Raw genomic sequence first — 17,896 nt, 5'->3', positions numbered from 1 at the left:
CATTGTCTGATTCCCATTTCAGCTCAGGATACAGGATGTCCATTTTTTACTCTGTTATCTTTTCAAGCATATACTTCAAAAAACCAGGTTACAAAACCTGATATTATACAATCATAAGTAGAGTATAAACAATACAAAATGATAAGCAAAAGCATAATCAATATATAACAGCAAATATACACAATGCAAGTAAGGAATATTACAACTTCTTTACCTGTTGTACAATTTTTTAAAAACAAAATTCTGAAAAATAAACATGAATTTGAACTGCATTTTTCCACTATCAAATAATGGTAAAATTCTAGTTAATTGACTTCTTGCTATCTCAGAAAGGGTTTAGATTAGGAAAATGAAACTTTCAGGGATGAATCTACAGACTAGAGTATGTCCCAGGAAGGTATTTTGTACCAACTACCTCTACTCTTTCTCCCTCTAGAGGGCCCTGACCTTTAAAAATATGTGTGTTATAAAAGTGAAACCTTGCAAAATAGATCTTCTGCTTAATTGAAGTACAATATTTTCAGCTTCATGCCTACTCAGTTCCATTTTATGAGGTTTTAAAGATATGCAAATACATATCCTAAATTTTGAAAAAAAAACAAATAACAGGAATTGCATTATCAGAACTAAAGGCAGAGAAAAAGCAACTAGTAACTGAAAATTACAGTATGATGTTCTTTTGTCAAACTTTCAACCTATCACAGAGGCAAGTTTCAGGGTCCTCTAGAGGGAGAAGGAGTGGAGGTGGGTGCTTTATAATACCTTCCCAAGAAATACTTTGGTAAAATTGGAGCAAAAAGTATTACTGGCTTTCATGTAAAGTGAATATACCACTTGATGCCTTTTTTTATGCTCTTTACAAGTATAATAATTACTTCTACCAGAAATTCAGATTTAAGCACTTTTTGACCTCTTAAAAATGACCTATATATGGGGTCTTTACAAATCTGTAATAGTTTAGAAACAAATTTGGGCTATATATTTGCACATCAGGGGGGGGGGGGGGGGGTAAAGTATAGCATATATTAAATACATCAACTAACCATTGCTACATCAACTAACCATTGCTGTATTTTTTTATGTGTTTGTGCTGTTGCACTGGTGATTTCTTTTCTCATTAGAATTCAATGCACACACACATAAAAAAAAAATACAGCAATAGTCTAGACTTTTTTTGGATGACCAAATATAGTGCCAGGTCATCTTACTTTTTGCTTAGCTAATTTTCTAAACATAAGTAAAGATGTTCCATGGTAAGTAACTGACCTCCTCCGTAGACACCACCACTCATTTCTAATATTCTCAAAACTGTTCAGTTTGAACTGAAGCTATCGATTATTTCTTCTGAATATGGCAACTGTAACCAGGGTTGCAGTCCCCTTCAGATCCTAAAATGCTACGATTGCCATAATTTATATGCCACACAGTGATTTTCGGTGCTATAATCAACAAATTGACTGTAATAGTGCTAGAATAGCACTTTTGGGCTATTTTAGCACTAATTTAGTAGCCCTAAGCATGTGCTACAGTACTAAAAATAATAAAATGGTCCTAGAATAGCACTCACAAGCTACAGGTGCCTGCGTATGGAACTATTACCATGGGTTGTGTGATTTCACAAAAAAGCGGCCGTTTGTGCATGATCTGTCAAAATTTTGCTGCAAATTTGTGCATCACAATGGTTGGGTCGGAAAGTATCTGCTAAGCCTTTGAAAATCGCATGATTTATTTTAAATTGAAAGCTTTTCAGAACCATTAATTGCAAGTAACTTTGAAAAGAAAACTTTCATCAAAATTTTCCCTTAAATATTCAATAAATTACAATTTGCCCTTTACAGATTATTTTTTCTGAATGTTTTTTTGGCTCCTAGAATTTATTTAGCCCATTTCCATGCATATACTTTTTAAATAATTTATAATACTGTTTGCATTTCAATGGTTAAAGTGAACCGTTTCTGTGCGGATTCTCTTTGATTTTCTGCAATCTGTTATCCCTAGGACGTTTTTTGTTATAACAGAATTACATTCATGAGAATCAAAAGTTAGATCTTCACGTCACAAGACGTGAAGTTTTGTAATATTTGAAATGGCTCTTTCAGGTCAAAATGTAAGAGTTACGGTTCACGTTTTTTGTAGCTGAGTTTCCAAACTAAATCACTTTCTCTTCAGACCAAAGTATCTAAAAACTCCACAACAAACCTTTTGTAGGAATTATTTTTGATTACTTATGAACTTTTTGTATTCTATAAGATGTATTTGGGATGTTTTTAGATTTTTTTTTGTCGGTTAGCACGTATTTTTTGTCCCGTATCAACTATGTTTTGGTCTGTTAAAGCTATTTTAGAATTCTTCAAAGTATTTCTGTATTTTGTAAAGAAATATATGGATTTTGTATGAACTTTTTGTATTGTAATATAAAATTTCACAAGACCCAGGTGATTATAATAATATCTTGATGGGAGCTAGTAGTTCCATTAGTATAGACATCCCTTATGGACGTCGTCATATCAATAACCCTATCGCTGCTGGGTTTCTATGTTTTAGTCTTGATTTCTAAGGATTGTCCTTGATTTCTACATTTCGTATGAATAAGAAAAAAGCTTATTAAGGAAAATGTTTTAAATTGAAGTGCTTTTTAAGAATAAAGGTTTTTTTTTACAAAATAACAGGAAATTCGAAGAAGGGGGCGTGAAATACAGGGAAAATTACCATCTAATAATGAAATGGCAAGTTCCAGCAGTTCAAATAAAACAATTGTTAATTTATTTTTATAAGCTTATTTTTGTTTGAGAAAGGTTGAAAGTGTCTTGGGTGTGATAGTGCAAACCAGAGGGTGCAATCAGGTGGTTGCATTTTGCCAATTTCCGTAATTCGTCAGAATAAACGCAAGGAAAATGTGTTATGTTTGATAATGCATGCCATATGGCGCCATTGGGTGGGTAAATTATACCACGCTGGAGTCAACTGCTACAAAATATCAGAAAAAATAGTATTGGGAATTTTATTTCAAGTTCAAGCGATCGATTCTAGTGCAAACGAATATTTTCGCAGATATTTGCCTGATAAAATGTCTTATGTGTGATAATACACGACGCCATTGGGTGGGTATACTGTGCCACGTTATTTTCGTTCTTTTATGGTAAAAAATGGCAGTAAAGCCTCCTCTGGGGTTTCCTGTCATGATAGGGTAGATTAAAACCTCCTTTATTAAACGCTTTAGATTGAGAAAAATTTATTTCTCTGATATTTTGAACCTGTTTGGCCAAAATTGGTCTTTTATTGAACAAAATGACAATAAAAACCCTTTCCATAATTTTCTACCGAGATTGGGCGGCTTGAAACCTCCTGTATTAAAAGTGTGGACACTAAAAAATCGAACTCTCTGATATTTTGATGCTGTTTGGGTAAAAATTTATCTTTTATGTACGAAGTGGCAGTAAAAACCTCTCCGTTTTCCAGGGGAGGGTAACTGAAATCTAACACTCAATAAGTTATTATAAATATGTAAATTCCATAAAAAAGCTTAAAATTAAGGTGAGAGGTTTTTCCGGCAGAGAAGGACTGAATTCTATAAATTCAGTTTCAATTCTATAAGAAATCCACATATATATTACGTAACATTTACGTTTGTGCCATTTTCAGTTACAACTGGGGTTCCCTACTTGGGGGAATACTGAAGGTTTTTCTTAGCCCTTGCGGGTTTTTAAACCTAGCAACCAAAGAAATGCTACAGAAAACATTCCGTATTATGTAACAAACAACTGCATCTTGAAGAAAACACTCCCTTTTACGCAACAAACACCTGTATCTTGAAGAAAACTAATATTACCTGTGTCTCGAGGGAATTGCCGTTAAACTTCATTGTTGTCTTAAACCATCAAGGAAGAAAAGAGTAGTGGCTCAGTACTTTTTTTAATGTACCTTTGGAGATACTACTACTTCCCTCCCCTTGGAAAGTTCTCCTATGAAAAAAACAGCAGAAAATTCGTCTTTCTACCCTATAATGTATGCAAGGTTTGCAATTACAATTACTAAGTGTAAGCAAAGGGCAACTTTTGTAACTTAAAAAACTTTCCATTGGGGCAGTGTGTGGGGGGGGGGTATTTTTTATACAAAGGCATTTCTGTTGGGCCACACGACTATGATGAACAAAATGGATATTTGAAAATTTTAATCAGACAATATTTGGGGGAAAAGGGGGAGGGGGCAACTTAATCTTCAATCTTTTTGGTAATTCAAAAAGGGCACTAAAACTTTTAATTTACAGTTGAATGAGTCTTCTCACGATATTCTAGGACCACTGGGTCCATACGATATTCCCTGAGGAAAAAACACCCAAAATGCAACAATAAACACCTATCCATCATCTTTCTTCTGGGAAAAATAAAAAATTGTATATTTTGCAGAAAGAAGCTTGAAACCTCTACAAAAGGGTTCTCTCATATGCTAGATATTAAGGTGTGATTGTCATTAATTCTATGATTTTTAGAGGGTTTTACCTCCTTTTTTCGAAAATAGGGCGAACTTTCTCGGACTAATAACTTAATGAAACTGGTATATTTGAAATCAGTATAAAATTCCAATTCTTTTGATATATCTAATGGTGTCAACAATTGTTTTTAATGTTTCATTTACTATTCAGTTGGATCACTCATTACTTGTAGTTTGTTACCAGGAATTGTTTGATTTTCTTCCTCCATGAAAGATCCACTCATGAACCCCCCTTCCCTCCTCAATCACCTGAATAAGTCCCCCATAGAAACGTCTATATACTTCCCAATACTCAATAGCATATGTGAACAACGGGCACATTTAATAACTTGCAGTCGTTCCCCCAGTGACTATAGGGGATTTAGTCATCCTCAAGGACATAGTTATTAGAATTTTTGACTTTGCTGAAGTAAATGGCTATCTCAAAATTTTGATCCGGTAACTTTAGAAATAAATGAGCGTACGAGTGGGCCTAGTTCCCCTTCATTTTTTTTTTATCAATTATAAAGGGTACTAGAACTTCTCATTTGCGTTCGAATGAGGTTTCTTGCAATATTCGAGGAACAATGTGTCGATATGATCATCCCTGAAAAAAAAGAAGCAAGCAACAGAAAAAACAACATTAGAAACACGAGTTTCAACTTTGAGAAGAAATACAACAGAAGTCTCAATTTTGAGAAAAATTTACGTTCTTATATGAAACGACATTTTAGAGTTAAAAATTGAATTTCCGGTAGCTAAATCAGTGTCAGTCAGAAGCTAAGGTATGTGACACCAAAGAAAGAGGGATAATGGTATGCAATCCATTTTCCAAATCTATTAGATATGATATCGCAGGATTTCCACGTTTTTACATATTTCCTATTGGATATTGGAAGTGGTTTCTCATTGGCACCATTGAGTTAACATGAATTTATCGACAATCAATTGAGGAGTTATACCTTTCCCCTTTAATTAAAATATTGAAAATAAAAAAGCATGCAAAATTTTTTGAAGATGTTTTTCTTGATGAAGAATTTTCATTTCTAAGTCAGTGCAGTAAAACTTACTTACAAAGGCTATAAAATTCGATTATTTAATTTCTAATAAGGACTTCAAAAAATAAGGGGAAAATATATTTTGCAGAAGGAACTTTATCGAGACAAAGTTATTAATGAAACAATTATGACACTAGACAGTTGAAATAATTTTCAGAGAATGGGGGTGGGGAGATCATGCAAATGAATTTTGCAAATTCCACTTTATTTCCAGAAATATGTTCTCCGGTTCCACCATGTGTTTCTCATTTACATTTATGTGCTTTTTGTTTTCATTTTTTACATGACTAGTAATTACTTGAATAATTGATCTATACCAAGAGTTTTGTTTTAGTTGAGAAGAAAACTGTGTTGTTCTAATAAATTTAGGCTCTTGCTCTGTGAAGCACAGAGCAATGATAATGGTGGACAAAAGAAATGAGATCCCTTTTAAGAAAACAGCGCATGCTGGTATTGATATTTTGTTTTTTACTTACAAAAATCATGTTTAACAGTTCCATTTCAAATGAGCCCTTAAACAACTAAGTTTTTTGGTGCCCCTCTAGCTATAAAAAAAAAACAAGTCAGTACTACCCATGCAAAAAGTTATATTCCTGGATGTTCGAGGAGAGGGAAAGTGCTGTATTTTTTTAGTTTGAAATTTTGACAAAGAAAATTCCAATGACATAATTTTCATTTCTATTCGACGCTTTTTCGATGGTTTATGAATAGCTTTGGGAATTCCCATTACTTTGTTTTTACAATAACCTTTAATGTTGGGCAAAGTACCTTGGTAAAACAAGCAAATAAATTATGTATTGTGCCCACTTCGCTCTTCATATCACTTCACTACAATATTATCATATAATTTTTAATATGACGTCATTGCAACCTCCATACAGCCTTTTATATTTGTAGGTGACTTCATTGTGAGCATCAAAGTAGTTTCATAAATATGACGTTATCTTTACCATATAAATTGGAATCCACATGGTGTGGTTCAGTTATTGATTGCATTTGATACGGCACAAAGTAATGTTTAAGACCAATTTAAAACATAAACAATATGAAATGGGCGCATGTTCAAACATGGAAGATGAAGAAAATAAACTGAATACTTCTGAAAAACCGAATAACAAGGAAACCAACCTGAATGTGAAATAGAGGGATAAGAAAACAGATTTGCATCAGGCTGATACTAAGAGAACACTGGGTAAATGTACACTGCTGCTGAGCAATGAAGTCGATCAATATTTCGAAGAACAACGATTGGAGGAAAAGGAAAAATTGGCAAAAAGAAGGAAAGTAGCCATGTTCGATAAGGAGGAAGTAAACAGTAGTTTAATTCGTACAGTTCGTGAAGGAGACCTAGAAGGAGCAAAGAAGCTAATCAACTCTTTTGGGCTGAATGGTCAGATGGATACGTGCTACTTTGTCAAGCTCTGATTAACAGAAACACAGCAATTGCTAAATTACTTTTAAATCACGATTGTAAAGTCAACATTGAAAATGGTCCGTATGCTGGCTTTGGAAAAATTATTCCATTTAAGATTATTAAAAATAGAAAACTTTCTGGTACTCCACTTCATCTGGCAGTTATTAGTGGTGATTTAGAAGTTATTAAGATGGTTTTAGATAAATGTGCTGATGTAAATATATATAAAAATAAGTTGTTTTCTGGGTTATGTCTGTCTGTCTGTCTGTCGAGTGACGTCGTGTTTGTCCGCATATGACGTCTGAATTATTTCACACTAATACAAAAGAAGAAAAAAAACTAAAAAAGGTAAAAACTACAAAAAAAACTAAAAAGAAAAAAAAACTAAAAAAGCTAAAAAACTAAAAAAAACTAAAAAAAGGTAAAAAACTAAAAACTAAAAAAAAACTGAAAAAACTAAAAAAGGCAAAAACTAAAAAAAAAAACTAAAAACTAATAAAAAAACTAAAAAAGCTAAAAAAATAAAAAAACTAAAAAAACTAAAAAAAGGTAAAAAACAAAAAAAAACTAAAAACTAAAAAAGAAAAAACTAAAAAAAAGGAAAAAACTGAAAAATAAGAGAAAAAGAAAACTAAAAAAATATTAATAAATATAAAAAATATAAATATAAATATAATATAAATTAGCAATCAACAAAGCACCGAGACACAAATGACGACCGGGACACAGGGAGTATAAATGACGACCAGGACATAAGTAAAAAAAAAAACTAAAAAAACTAAAAAAATGGTAAAAACTACAAAAAAACTAAAAACTAATAAAAAAACTAAAAAATCTAAAAATCTAAATAAACTAAAAAAGAAAAAAAAAGAAAAAAGGAAAAAAATAAAGGAGAAAAACAAAACTAAAAAACGAATGTATATACAGACCGGGACACCGGGATACAAATGACGACCGGGACACAGGGAATATAAATGACGACCGGGACACAGGGACACAACTACAATGGGGACGCCGGGGGGCACAGGGGGATATAAATGACGACCGGGACACCGGGACACAAGGAATATAAATGACGCCCGGGACACTCAAAGAGAAATCACAGACTGGAACACCGGGACACAAATGACGACCGGGACACAGGGAATATAAATGACGACCGGGACACAGGGACATAACTACAAAGGGGACGCCGGGGTGCACAGGGGGATATATAAATGACGATGGCGACTCAGGGAATGGTCGATTAGCAATCACCATCAACAAAGCTCAAGGGCAATCATTAGAATCATGAGGTATAGATCTGAATACGGATTGTTTTCCCATGGACCATTATATGTTGCATGTTCAAGAGTCGGTTATATATATAGATATATATATATATATATATCTATCTATATTCACAGGTGGGACATAGGGACACAACTACAATGGCGCGTAACTAATATGGCGCGTAACGACTTACGCGCGCGGGGGGGCTTGGGGGGGCGCGAAGCGCCCCCACCAACTAGGTGTTGGGGTGGCGCGAAGCGCCACCCCAACAGCTAGTATATATATATATATAAGTTGTTTGTGGGTTATGTCTGTCTGTCTGTCTGTCTGTCTGTCCGCATATGACGTCTGAATTATTTCATCATATACCAATTCAAAAACGAAAGTATACAAGCTGATGTAGCTAAGTTGGTAACGCGGTATGTTCCAGGTTCTAGGTTCGAGAGATTCCTGGTTCGAACCTTAAATACAAAAGAAGAAAAAAACTAAAAAAGGTAAAAACTACAAAAAAAACTAAAAAGGAAAAAAACTAAAAAAAAACTAAAAAAGCTAGAATACTAAAAAAAACTAATAAAAGTTAAAAAACTGAAAACTAAAAAAGAAAAAAAACTAAAAAAACGTAAAAACTACAAAACTAAAACCTAAAAAAAAACTTAAAAAAAGGTAAAAACGAAAAAAAACTAAAACGAAAGAAAAACTAAAAACTAATAAAAAAAAACTAAAAAAACTAAAAACTGAAAAAGAAAAAAGACTAAAAAGAAAAAAGAAAAAAACTAAAAAAGGCTAAAAAAAGGGTAAAAACCAATAATAAAACTAAAAGACACAGGGACACAACTACAATGGCGCGTAACTAATATTGGTAGAGCGTTATGTTTCAGGTTGTAGATCTGAAAGGTTCAACCCTGAATACAAAAGAAGAAAAAAAACTAAAAAAGGTAAAAACTACAAAAAAAACTAAAAAAAAGAAAGAAAAACTAAAAAAAAAAAAAATTATTTCATAAACCAATTCAAAAACGAATGTATTCAAACCCGAGTAGCTGAGTTGGTAACGCGTTATGTTCCAGGTTCTAGGTCTGAGAAACTACAAAAAAAAAATAAAAAAAAAAATAAAAAAACTAAAAAAAACTAAAACAAGGTAAAAACTACAAAAAAAACTAAAGAAAAAAACTAAAAACTAATAAAAAATTAAAAAAAAACTAAAAAAGAAAAAAAAGAAAAAAATGAAAAAAACTGAAAAATAAAGGAGAAAAACAAAACTAAAAAGAAAAAAGGAAAAAAAAAACACAAAATTTAGTTCATCATATACCAATTCAAAAATGAATGTATATACAGACCGGGACACAGGGACACAAATGACGACCGGGACGCCGGGGGGCACAGGGGGATATCTAAATGACGACAGGGGCACAGGGAATGTTCGATTAGCAATCACCATCAACTCACCATCAAAGCTCAAGGGCAATCATTAGAATCATGAGGTATAACTAAAAAAAACTAAAAAAAGGTAAAAAACTAAAAACTAAAAAAAAGACCAATTCAAAAACTAATGTATATACAGACCGGGACACCGGGACACAGGGAATATAAATGACGACCGGGACACTCAAAGAGAGATTACAGACTGGGACACCGGGACACAAATGACGACCGGGACACAGGGAAGAAAAAAGAAAAAATCTAAAAAAAAAGTAAAAACCAAAAAAAAAACTAAAAAGAATGAAAAAGTATTTCCGAATATTCTAAAAAATTATAAAAATAATAAATGGCTAAGTGAAAGAGCGATTCTCGCACCCAAAAATATAGACGTCCACGAAATCAACAATATTGTTTTGACCAAGATTCGAGACCAGGCAGTCCTTTACAAGTCAGTCGACACAGTTTTGGAACCAAATGAAGCGGTTAATTATCCATCTGAATTTTTAAATTCCATAGATCTTTCAGGGTTTCCACCACACGTGCTACAACTAAAAATAGGCGTACCAATAATACTTTTAAGAAATATCAACCCACCAAAGCTTTGCAATGGCACGCGACTTGCCGTAAAAAAACAATGGAAAACCTAATAGAGGCCACAATCTTGACATGGCCTTTTGAGGGTGAGGCTGTTCTTATTCCTCGCATTCCCATGATTCCAACGGATCTGCCTTTTCAATTTAAAAGATTGCAATTCCCAATTCGATTAGCATTTGCAATCACCATTAACAAAGCTCAAGGTCAATCATTAGAAAAATGTGGTATAGATCTTAATACTGATTGTTTTTCCCATGGACAAATGTACGTTGCATGTTCGAGGGTCGGTAAACCTGACAATCTATTTATATGCAACGACAATTGGACAGCGAAGAATGTTGTATATTCGCAAGTTTTACGCAGTTAATTTGTATTGTATCTATCTATCTATCTATCTATATAAAAACGAGTTGTGTGTATGCATGTTTGTTTGTTTGTAAAAAGAGCGTTTGCATATGACGTCATTATTAGTACATACGGCTTTGTATATGCACAGACAATGGGAAAGCCAAGAATGTTGTATATTCGCAATTTTTATGTAGTTTAACTCCTGCAGACGAAATGAATGCTTGCCTGAAAAATTCTAATTTATGGGCACACATAAAAATATTAAAATTAACTACAAACATGCGTGTCCGATTGCAAAACGATGACTCTGGTCAAACATTTCAGATCAATTGCTGGCAATTGGAAACGGAAAGCTCCCAGTAGTGGGAAAGCCAAAAATGTTGTATATTCGCAATTTTTACGTAGTTTGAAACACATATATAAATCTATCTATATTCACAGGTGGGACACAGGGACACAACTACAATGGCGCGTAACTAATAAGGCGCGTAACGACTTACGCGCGCGGGGGGGCTTGGGGGGGCGCGAAGCACCCCACCAACTAGTTTTTATATATATACTAGCTGTTGGGGTGGCGCTTGGGTGGGGCGCTTCGTCCCCCCAAGCCCCCCGCGCGCGTAAGTCGTTACGCGCCATATTAGTTACGCGCCATTGTAGTTCTGTCCATGTGTCCCACCTGTGAATAGAGATATATATATATATATATATATATATATATATATATATATATATATATATATATATATATATATATACTAGCTGTTGGGGTGGCGCTTCGCGCCACCCCAACACCTAGTTGGTTGGGGCGCTTCGCGCCCCCCCAAGCCCCCCCGCGCGCGTAAGTCGTTACGCGCCATATTAGTTACGCGCCATTGTAGTTGTGTCCCTATGTCCCACCTGTGAATATAGATAGATATATTATATATATGTTTTTAACTACGTAAAACTTGCGAATATACAACATTCTTTGCTGTCCCATTGTCTGTGCATATAAATAGATTGTCAGGTTTACCGACTCTTGAACATGCAACATATAATGGTCCATGGGAAAACAATCCGTATTCAGATCTATACCTCATGATTCTAATGATTGCCCTTGAGCTTTGTTGATGGTGATTGCTAATCGACCATTCCCTGTCCCGGTGTCCTGATCGTCATTTATATCCCCCTGTGCCCCCCGGCGTCCCCGTTGTAGTTGTGTCCCTGTGTCCCGGTCGTCATTTATATTTTTTACTTATGTCCTGGTCATTATGGCTTATGTATGGTCATTTATATTCCCTGTGTCCCGGTCGTCATTTGTATCCCGGTGTCCCGGTCTGTATATACATTCGTTTTTTAGTTTTGTTTTTCTCCTTTATTTTTTTCCTTTTTAATTTTTTTTCTTTTTTAGTTTATTTAGATTTTTAGTTTTTTTATTAGTTTTTGTTTTTTTTTTCTTTTTAGTTTTTTCGTAGTTTTTACCTTCTTTTTAGTTTTTTTTTTACTTATGTCCTGGTCGTCATTTATACTCCCTGTGTCCCGGTGCTTTGTTGATTGCTAATCGAACATTCCTTTTGTCCCGGTCGCTTTCTCTTTGAGTGTCGTCATTTATTTTTTTCTTTTTTAGTTCTTACCTTTTTTTTAGTTTTTTAGATGAAATTTTTTTTTAGTTTTTTTTTCCTTTTTTTCTTTTTAGTTTTTTATTGGTTTTTACCTTTTTTTTTAGCTTTTTTAGTTTTTTTTCGTTTTTTCTTTTTACTTTTTTTTTAGTTTTTATCTTTTTTATTTTTTTTTTATTTTTATTCTTAATTTTATTAGTTTTCTTTTTCTCTTCTATTTTTCAGTTTTTTCCTTTTTTTTAGTTTTTTTTTTTTAGTTTTTAGTTTTTTTATTTTTTTACCTTTTTTTAGTTTTTTTTTAGTTTTTTAGCTTTTTTATTTTTTTTTATTAGTTTTTAGTTTTTTTTGTAGTTTTTGCCTTTTTTTAGTTTTTTCAGTTTTTTGTTTAGTTTTTAGTTTTTTACCTTTTTTAGCCTAACCAGGATTTGAACATGGGACCTTCATTCTCCGTTCTGACACCCTCTCTCACCGAGTGACTACTCCAGCATGTTCATTTTGGTGTTTTAAATGGTATATTATTAACCAAATTAATGTGTTTTACAATATACTAAGCATCGTCATAACAAAAATGATGGCAACTAATTTCATGACGTCAGCCGAAACATGACGTCACCTTATCCATCCACAGACCACTTATTTTTATATATATAGATATATATATATATATATATATATATATATATATATATATATATATATATATATATATATATATATATATATATATATATATATATATATATATATATATATATGTTTTTAACTACGTAAAACATGTGAATATACAACATTCTTCGCTGTCCCATTGTATGTGCATATAAATAGATTGTCAGGTTTACTGACTCTTGAACATGCAACATATAATTGTCCATGGGAAAAACAATCCGTATTCAGATCTATACCTCATTATTCTAATGATGTGTCCCTGCGTCCCGGTCGTCATTTATATTTTCTGTGTCCCGGTCGTCATTTGTATCCCAGTATCCCAGTTTGTAATTTCTCATTGAGTGTCCCAGTCGTCATTTATATTCCCTGTGTCCCGGTGTCTCGGTCGTCATTTGTGTCCCGGTCTGTAATTTCTATTCGAACAATCCCTGTGTCCCGGTCGTCATTTATATATCCCGCCTGTGCCCCCGGCGTCCCCATTGTAGTTGTGCCCCTGTGTCCCGGTCGTCATTTATATTCCCTGTGTCCCGGTCGTGATTTGTGTCCGGTTGTCCCAGTCTGTAATTTCTCTTTGAGGTTCCCAGTCGTCATTTATATTCCCTGTGTCCCGGTGGTCATTTGTGTCCCGGTGTGTAATTTCATCAGTTGACAAACATTACGTCAGTTGACAAACAACTTCATGACGCATACAGCTCAATCCTTATAATGACGTCAGTCGACAAACATGACGTCAGTCGACACACAAACATGACGTCACTCGACACACACACAGACAACTTATTTATATATATATATATATATATATATATATATATATAGAAGATATATATATATATATATATATACAAAGAACTTATTTATATATATATATATATATATATATATATATATATATATATATATATATATATATATATATATATATATATATAAATAAGTTCTTTGTGTATTATGTCTGTCTGTCTGTCTGTCCGTAAAAAGGCATGTGTTTCAAGCAAAGAAAAAGAAACTGTTGAAAATAAAATTGGATATGAATCAGGCACGAAAGGTATATCTAACATTTGACTGCTGGTCATATACAGGGGGAGGATACTTGGCAGTGACAGTTCATTACCCCAAGCTAGTCAGTGGAAAATGGGTAGGTCACAGTTTCATCTTGCACTTTAAGCGTTTCAAGGTTCGTTATACAGCAGCAAATATACTTGTAGCAAGCAGAGTAGCCTTGAAGAAATTTGAAATTGAAGACAAATTGTTCTGTGTTGTAACTGATTCTGGCTCGAACGTCGTAAAAGCTTGTCAAATTGGTGGAATTGAACGTTCATCTTACTTTGGCCACTGCCTCCACCTCAGTGTCACAAATGGCCTCAAATTTTGGGGAGAAATGAATTTTGACGTAAACCAAACACCGGAATTTGATTCAGATGATGAAGGCGAACCCGAACAAGGCACTAGTAGAGAGCAATGTTCCTCAGAGATTGGTCTGACAGAAGATGACCTTCCTGATATCATAGATTCAGAGATTGTTGACACTGCTTCAGATGTAAATGACTTGGAAGAGTAAAACTCCGACACAGAAACTAAATGGGATGAATGGGCCAGTGCTGCAAATGATTTTACTGAAATTGAAGACTCAGTCTCACTCAATGGTGCACTCACACGACCTCTTTAAAGGACTTTGCAAAGAAATAGGACTTAGTGGTCACATCCCTCATGATATGAAAGTGCGTTGGAATAGCACTTACGTGATGATTAGTTCCTCGTTACGCAGAAAATCTGCTCTACAGAAATTTTATGATGTAAATGTTCGCAATACGAAAATTAGAGAACTTGAACTTACTGAGCAAGACCGGTCACTTTTAGAATGTGCAACAAGTTGTTTGAGCCCTTTTGAAGAGGCCACCGAACTGGCTAGTGGGTCCACTTACACCACTTCAAGCAAAGCATACATGCTGATCAAGGGATTGGTGAGCTTCTGTGAAGCGAGATCAACGAGGCTACTTGAGAATCGCCTGAAGGATCAGCTGCTAATGCAGTTAAAAAAGTATTTTGTGCAAAATCCTAGATTCAAGTTGGAGCTCTACCAGCGTGCAGCTTATCTTGATCCTTGTACATATGAGCGAATGACTTTAGAAGAAAGAGTGGCAGCAAGACTGTCCCTCTTATGTTTACTTAGCAGCTTACAAGATTCCTTTGTGCCCAGTGCAGTTGAGATATGTGTACAGAAACCTGAGAGCCTTAATGATGGCAATGATAAATTTTACCGATTTTTGAATAAAGCAGGACTGATGCCCTCTGTGCAAAGAGCAAATTCCACCTCTGCACTGAACATCGAAAATGTGGTCAAAGCTTACGAGGAGAGAGTTCCCGTTTATCTTGTAGAGCGGAGGCGAAATGGGCTGTCGGTAAGTCAAATGCAGTTCTAAATCTGTCTAGATATTGGGTTAGAATCTGCTCGATTGATACTTTGTAGAAGCTTCCTATCCCTTCAGCCAAATAAGAAAAGGCTCCAAAGCTTTCTTTGTAGGCTATAAAAATCCAGACCGTGTTCAAACGCTTGAAAGTCGGAATAATATCCTTCAACTTATTTTATTCTATGATTATTTGGCTTATTCTAAACTAGAGTAAAGTAACCAAACATTCATCCCCATAACATACCTTTCCTCCCAACTGAAATCACAACTCCCAAGGGGGCGAGTTAATTCTTGGCCTACACTGATGAGTAGAAGGTGGAAAAGATTATCATCGGTCCAAAAAATGCCTTTGAGTTATGTTTACTTTCGAGAAAACGAAAGAAATGTACAAATTTTCGTCCCCGGTTTAGGCAGGGTTTAGGGGACGAATTTTTTGTTTCTTTGCCTTACTGTTGGCTCTTACAGAAAAGCTTTCTGAATTCTATGTTTGGAGAAGTTAAGGGAAACTTGAAAATAAAACTATATGTCATTAATGTAAGAGGTCTTGCTATTTTTCCCTCTCGCCTCTCCTTTCCGTTGTCTTTCTGCCTCTTGTTTTTAACCTAATTAAGGTGATGCTTTTCTTCTAGGTAACGGATCCGTTCGACTTCTGGAGTCAGAATCACATTCCGGAGCTGACAGCTTGGGCTCTGGACCACTTCATAGTACCCACCACAAGCGTTAAAGTGTTCACAAGCGTGCCTAGTGAGCAGGCTTTCAGCGTGGCTGGGTACTTTGTTAGAAAGCAGTGTTCCAGAACTAGCGACAGAACTCTGGAAACCAGAATGTTTCTTAGTGATAAATTTTAAAATGTTGAATGAGTAGGGTATAATTCATTTTGTTTGTTTTTTATTCTTATATCGATAACTGAATAAAATATGATATCTGATTGGGGGTCTTAAGTGGCTTTAGGCATATATTCTTGTCCCACCTACAGGTCGGAAGTACCAGTAGCCTATAAAGAGTGGGGGCTAGAGATTTTTTGACAACCGTGGTGTATAAGTCTGCTATTCTTATTGAATGTAGAAAAATCTTAGTAATGTCAAGAAAGTTCGAGAAAACGAAAGAAATGTAAAAATTTTCGTCCCCGGTTTAGGCAGGGTTTAGGGGACGAAATTCTTGTTTCTTTGCCTTACTGTTGGCTCTTACAGAAAAGCTTTCTGAATTCTATGTTTGGAGAAGTTAAGGGAAACTTGAAAATAAAACTATATGTCATTAATGTAAGAAGTGTTGCTATTTTTCCCTCTCCCCTCTGCATTCCGTTGTCCTTCTGCCTCTTGTTTTTAACCTAATTAAGGTGATGCTTTTTTGCAAGATAACGAATCCGTTCGACTTCTGGAGTCAGATTCGATTTTTTTTCGACAATCTTTTATAATAAATGAGTGACAAAGAATTTGAAAATAAATGCAATTCGGCCATTAGGCCTAAAATTTTTTGGTGAAATTGCACCCGATTGGACGCATTTTATGACAAATTTCGCCCCCCCCTAAAAATACGCTAGTGTGTTGAATTACACGAAGTTGCTCATCTTTTGTATGTAACTAAAAGGATTTAACAGGAAGAATTTTTCTTTCCTATTAGAAATAGAAGGAGTGAGGAAAAAACAGGAAAAACAGCTGCTAAAACAGCTGTTTTCTGTTTTTTTGAAAAACGGAACAGATTACAGAAACAGGTCACCTGTTTTTGTTTGACCTGTTTCTGTTTCTTTTCTAACTGTTTTTTCTGTTTCTGTTTTTTTCAAAAACAGAAACAGTGCCGATGCTTAGTTGGAGCATTGTATCTACGCACATGTTGGCCAGGAGGCGTTTTGTAAGCGGATACAACCATTTTATGCGTATCAGTAGGCATCAAATCGATGGCTGTTTTGAACAGACGCACTAAATTATTATTTTCGCGGAAAAGGTGTTGTAATTGGGAAACGATAGTAATTTCAACGTCGGGAGAAATTTGACAACGTCCATTCAATTCAGAGTTTTTATCACTGTTTTATCGCAGTTGTAAAAATTTATGATTCTCGCCTTAGAAAGGTAGAAGGGACCCAGCTCTATGATAAATTTGCCATTTTACTTTGAAAGTTGGCATAAATTGATTTGGATTTTCGATTTGGGCACCTAACGACGTCATTTGGAAACACGAGTTATATTTTCTGATCTTTGATAAAACACGCTTAGATTCTAACGAAGTTCCAGTTAGCGAAGTCTTCAATGGCTCTAGTGGTGCAGCCAGTAGAGGAAGTTTAACTTTTCCTGAGGCGCAACACATTCCCATTGTTTCACCATTAAATTTCAAGGCCTTGCAATAGGGACAAATTTTAGACATAGTCCCGATTTTAACACATCTACTCAAGCTATAATCATCGACTGAGCTGTACCTGAATGCCAGGCGAAAATTTTCAGGTTGCTCTTGTGATTCCTCGGCACGCTTTCTTTTGGTGATTTATCTTTGAGACGCAAGCCTGTTTTAACGCTGTTGTTGTGATTCTTCGGCACGCTTACTTTTGGTTATTTCTTTTTGAGACGCAAGCCTGTTTTCACGGTGTTGTTGTGGTTCCTCGGCACGCTTTCTTTTTATACTTTCTCTATTAGCCACAAGCCTGTTTTCACGCTGTTC

At 34.8% G+C, this 17,896-nt stretch overlaps 1 protein-coding gene across 2 annotated transcripts; it reads left to right on the top strand.

Annotated features, from left to right (window-relative positions):
* The first annotated feature begins 3,882 nt into the window (after positions 1–3,882).
* Positions 3,883–16,169, top strand: LOC136042514 (uncharacterized). 2 transcript variants are annotated; one of them, XR_010621340.1, is made up of 2 exons: positions 3,883–4,005; positions 15,877–16,169. XR_010621340.1 is itself a non-coding variant. In XM_065727477.1 (2 exons), the coding sequence occupies exons 1-2, from the start codon at positions 14,381–14,383 to the stop codon at positions 16,093–16,095; spliced, it is 1,077 nt and encodes a 358-aa protein (XP_065583549.1). In that variant the 5' UTR covers positions 13,838–14,380; the 3' UTR covers positions 16,096–16,169. The 2 variants fall into 2 exon arrangements, 1 of the variants encoding a protein (XP_065583549.1); XM_065727477.1 differs by lacking the exon at positions 3,883–4,005 and adding an exon at positions 13,838–15,238.
* Positions 16,170–17,896: the final 1,727 nt, after the last annotated feature.

Source organism: Artemia franciscana, unplaced genomic scaffold (assembly GCF_032884065.1).
Source record: "Artemia franciscana unplaced genomic scaffold, ASM3288406v1 Scaffold_1405, whole genome shotgun sequence".
Lineage (NCBI taxonomy): Eukaryota > Metazoa > Arthropoda > Branchiopoda > Anostraca > Artemiidae > Artemia > Artemia franciscana.
The sequence above is the reverse complement of the archived record's forward strand: the minus strand, read 5'-3'. Positions and strand labels throughout refer to the sequence as shown.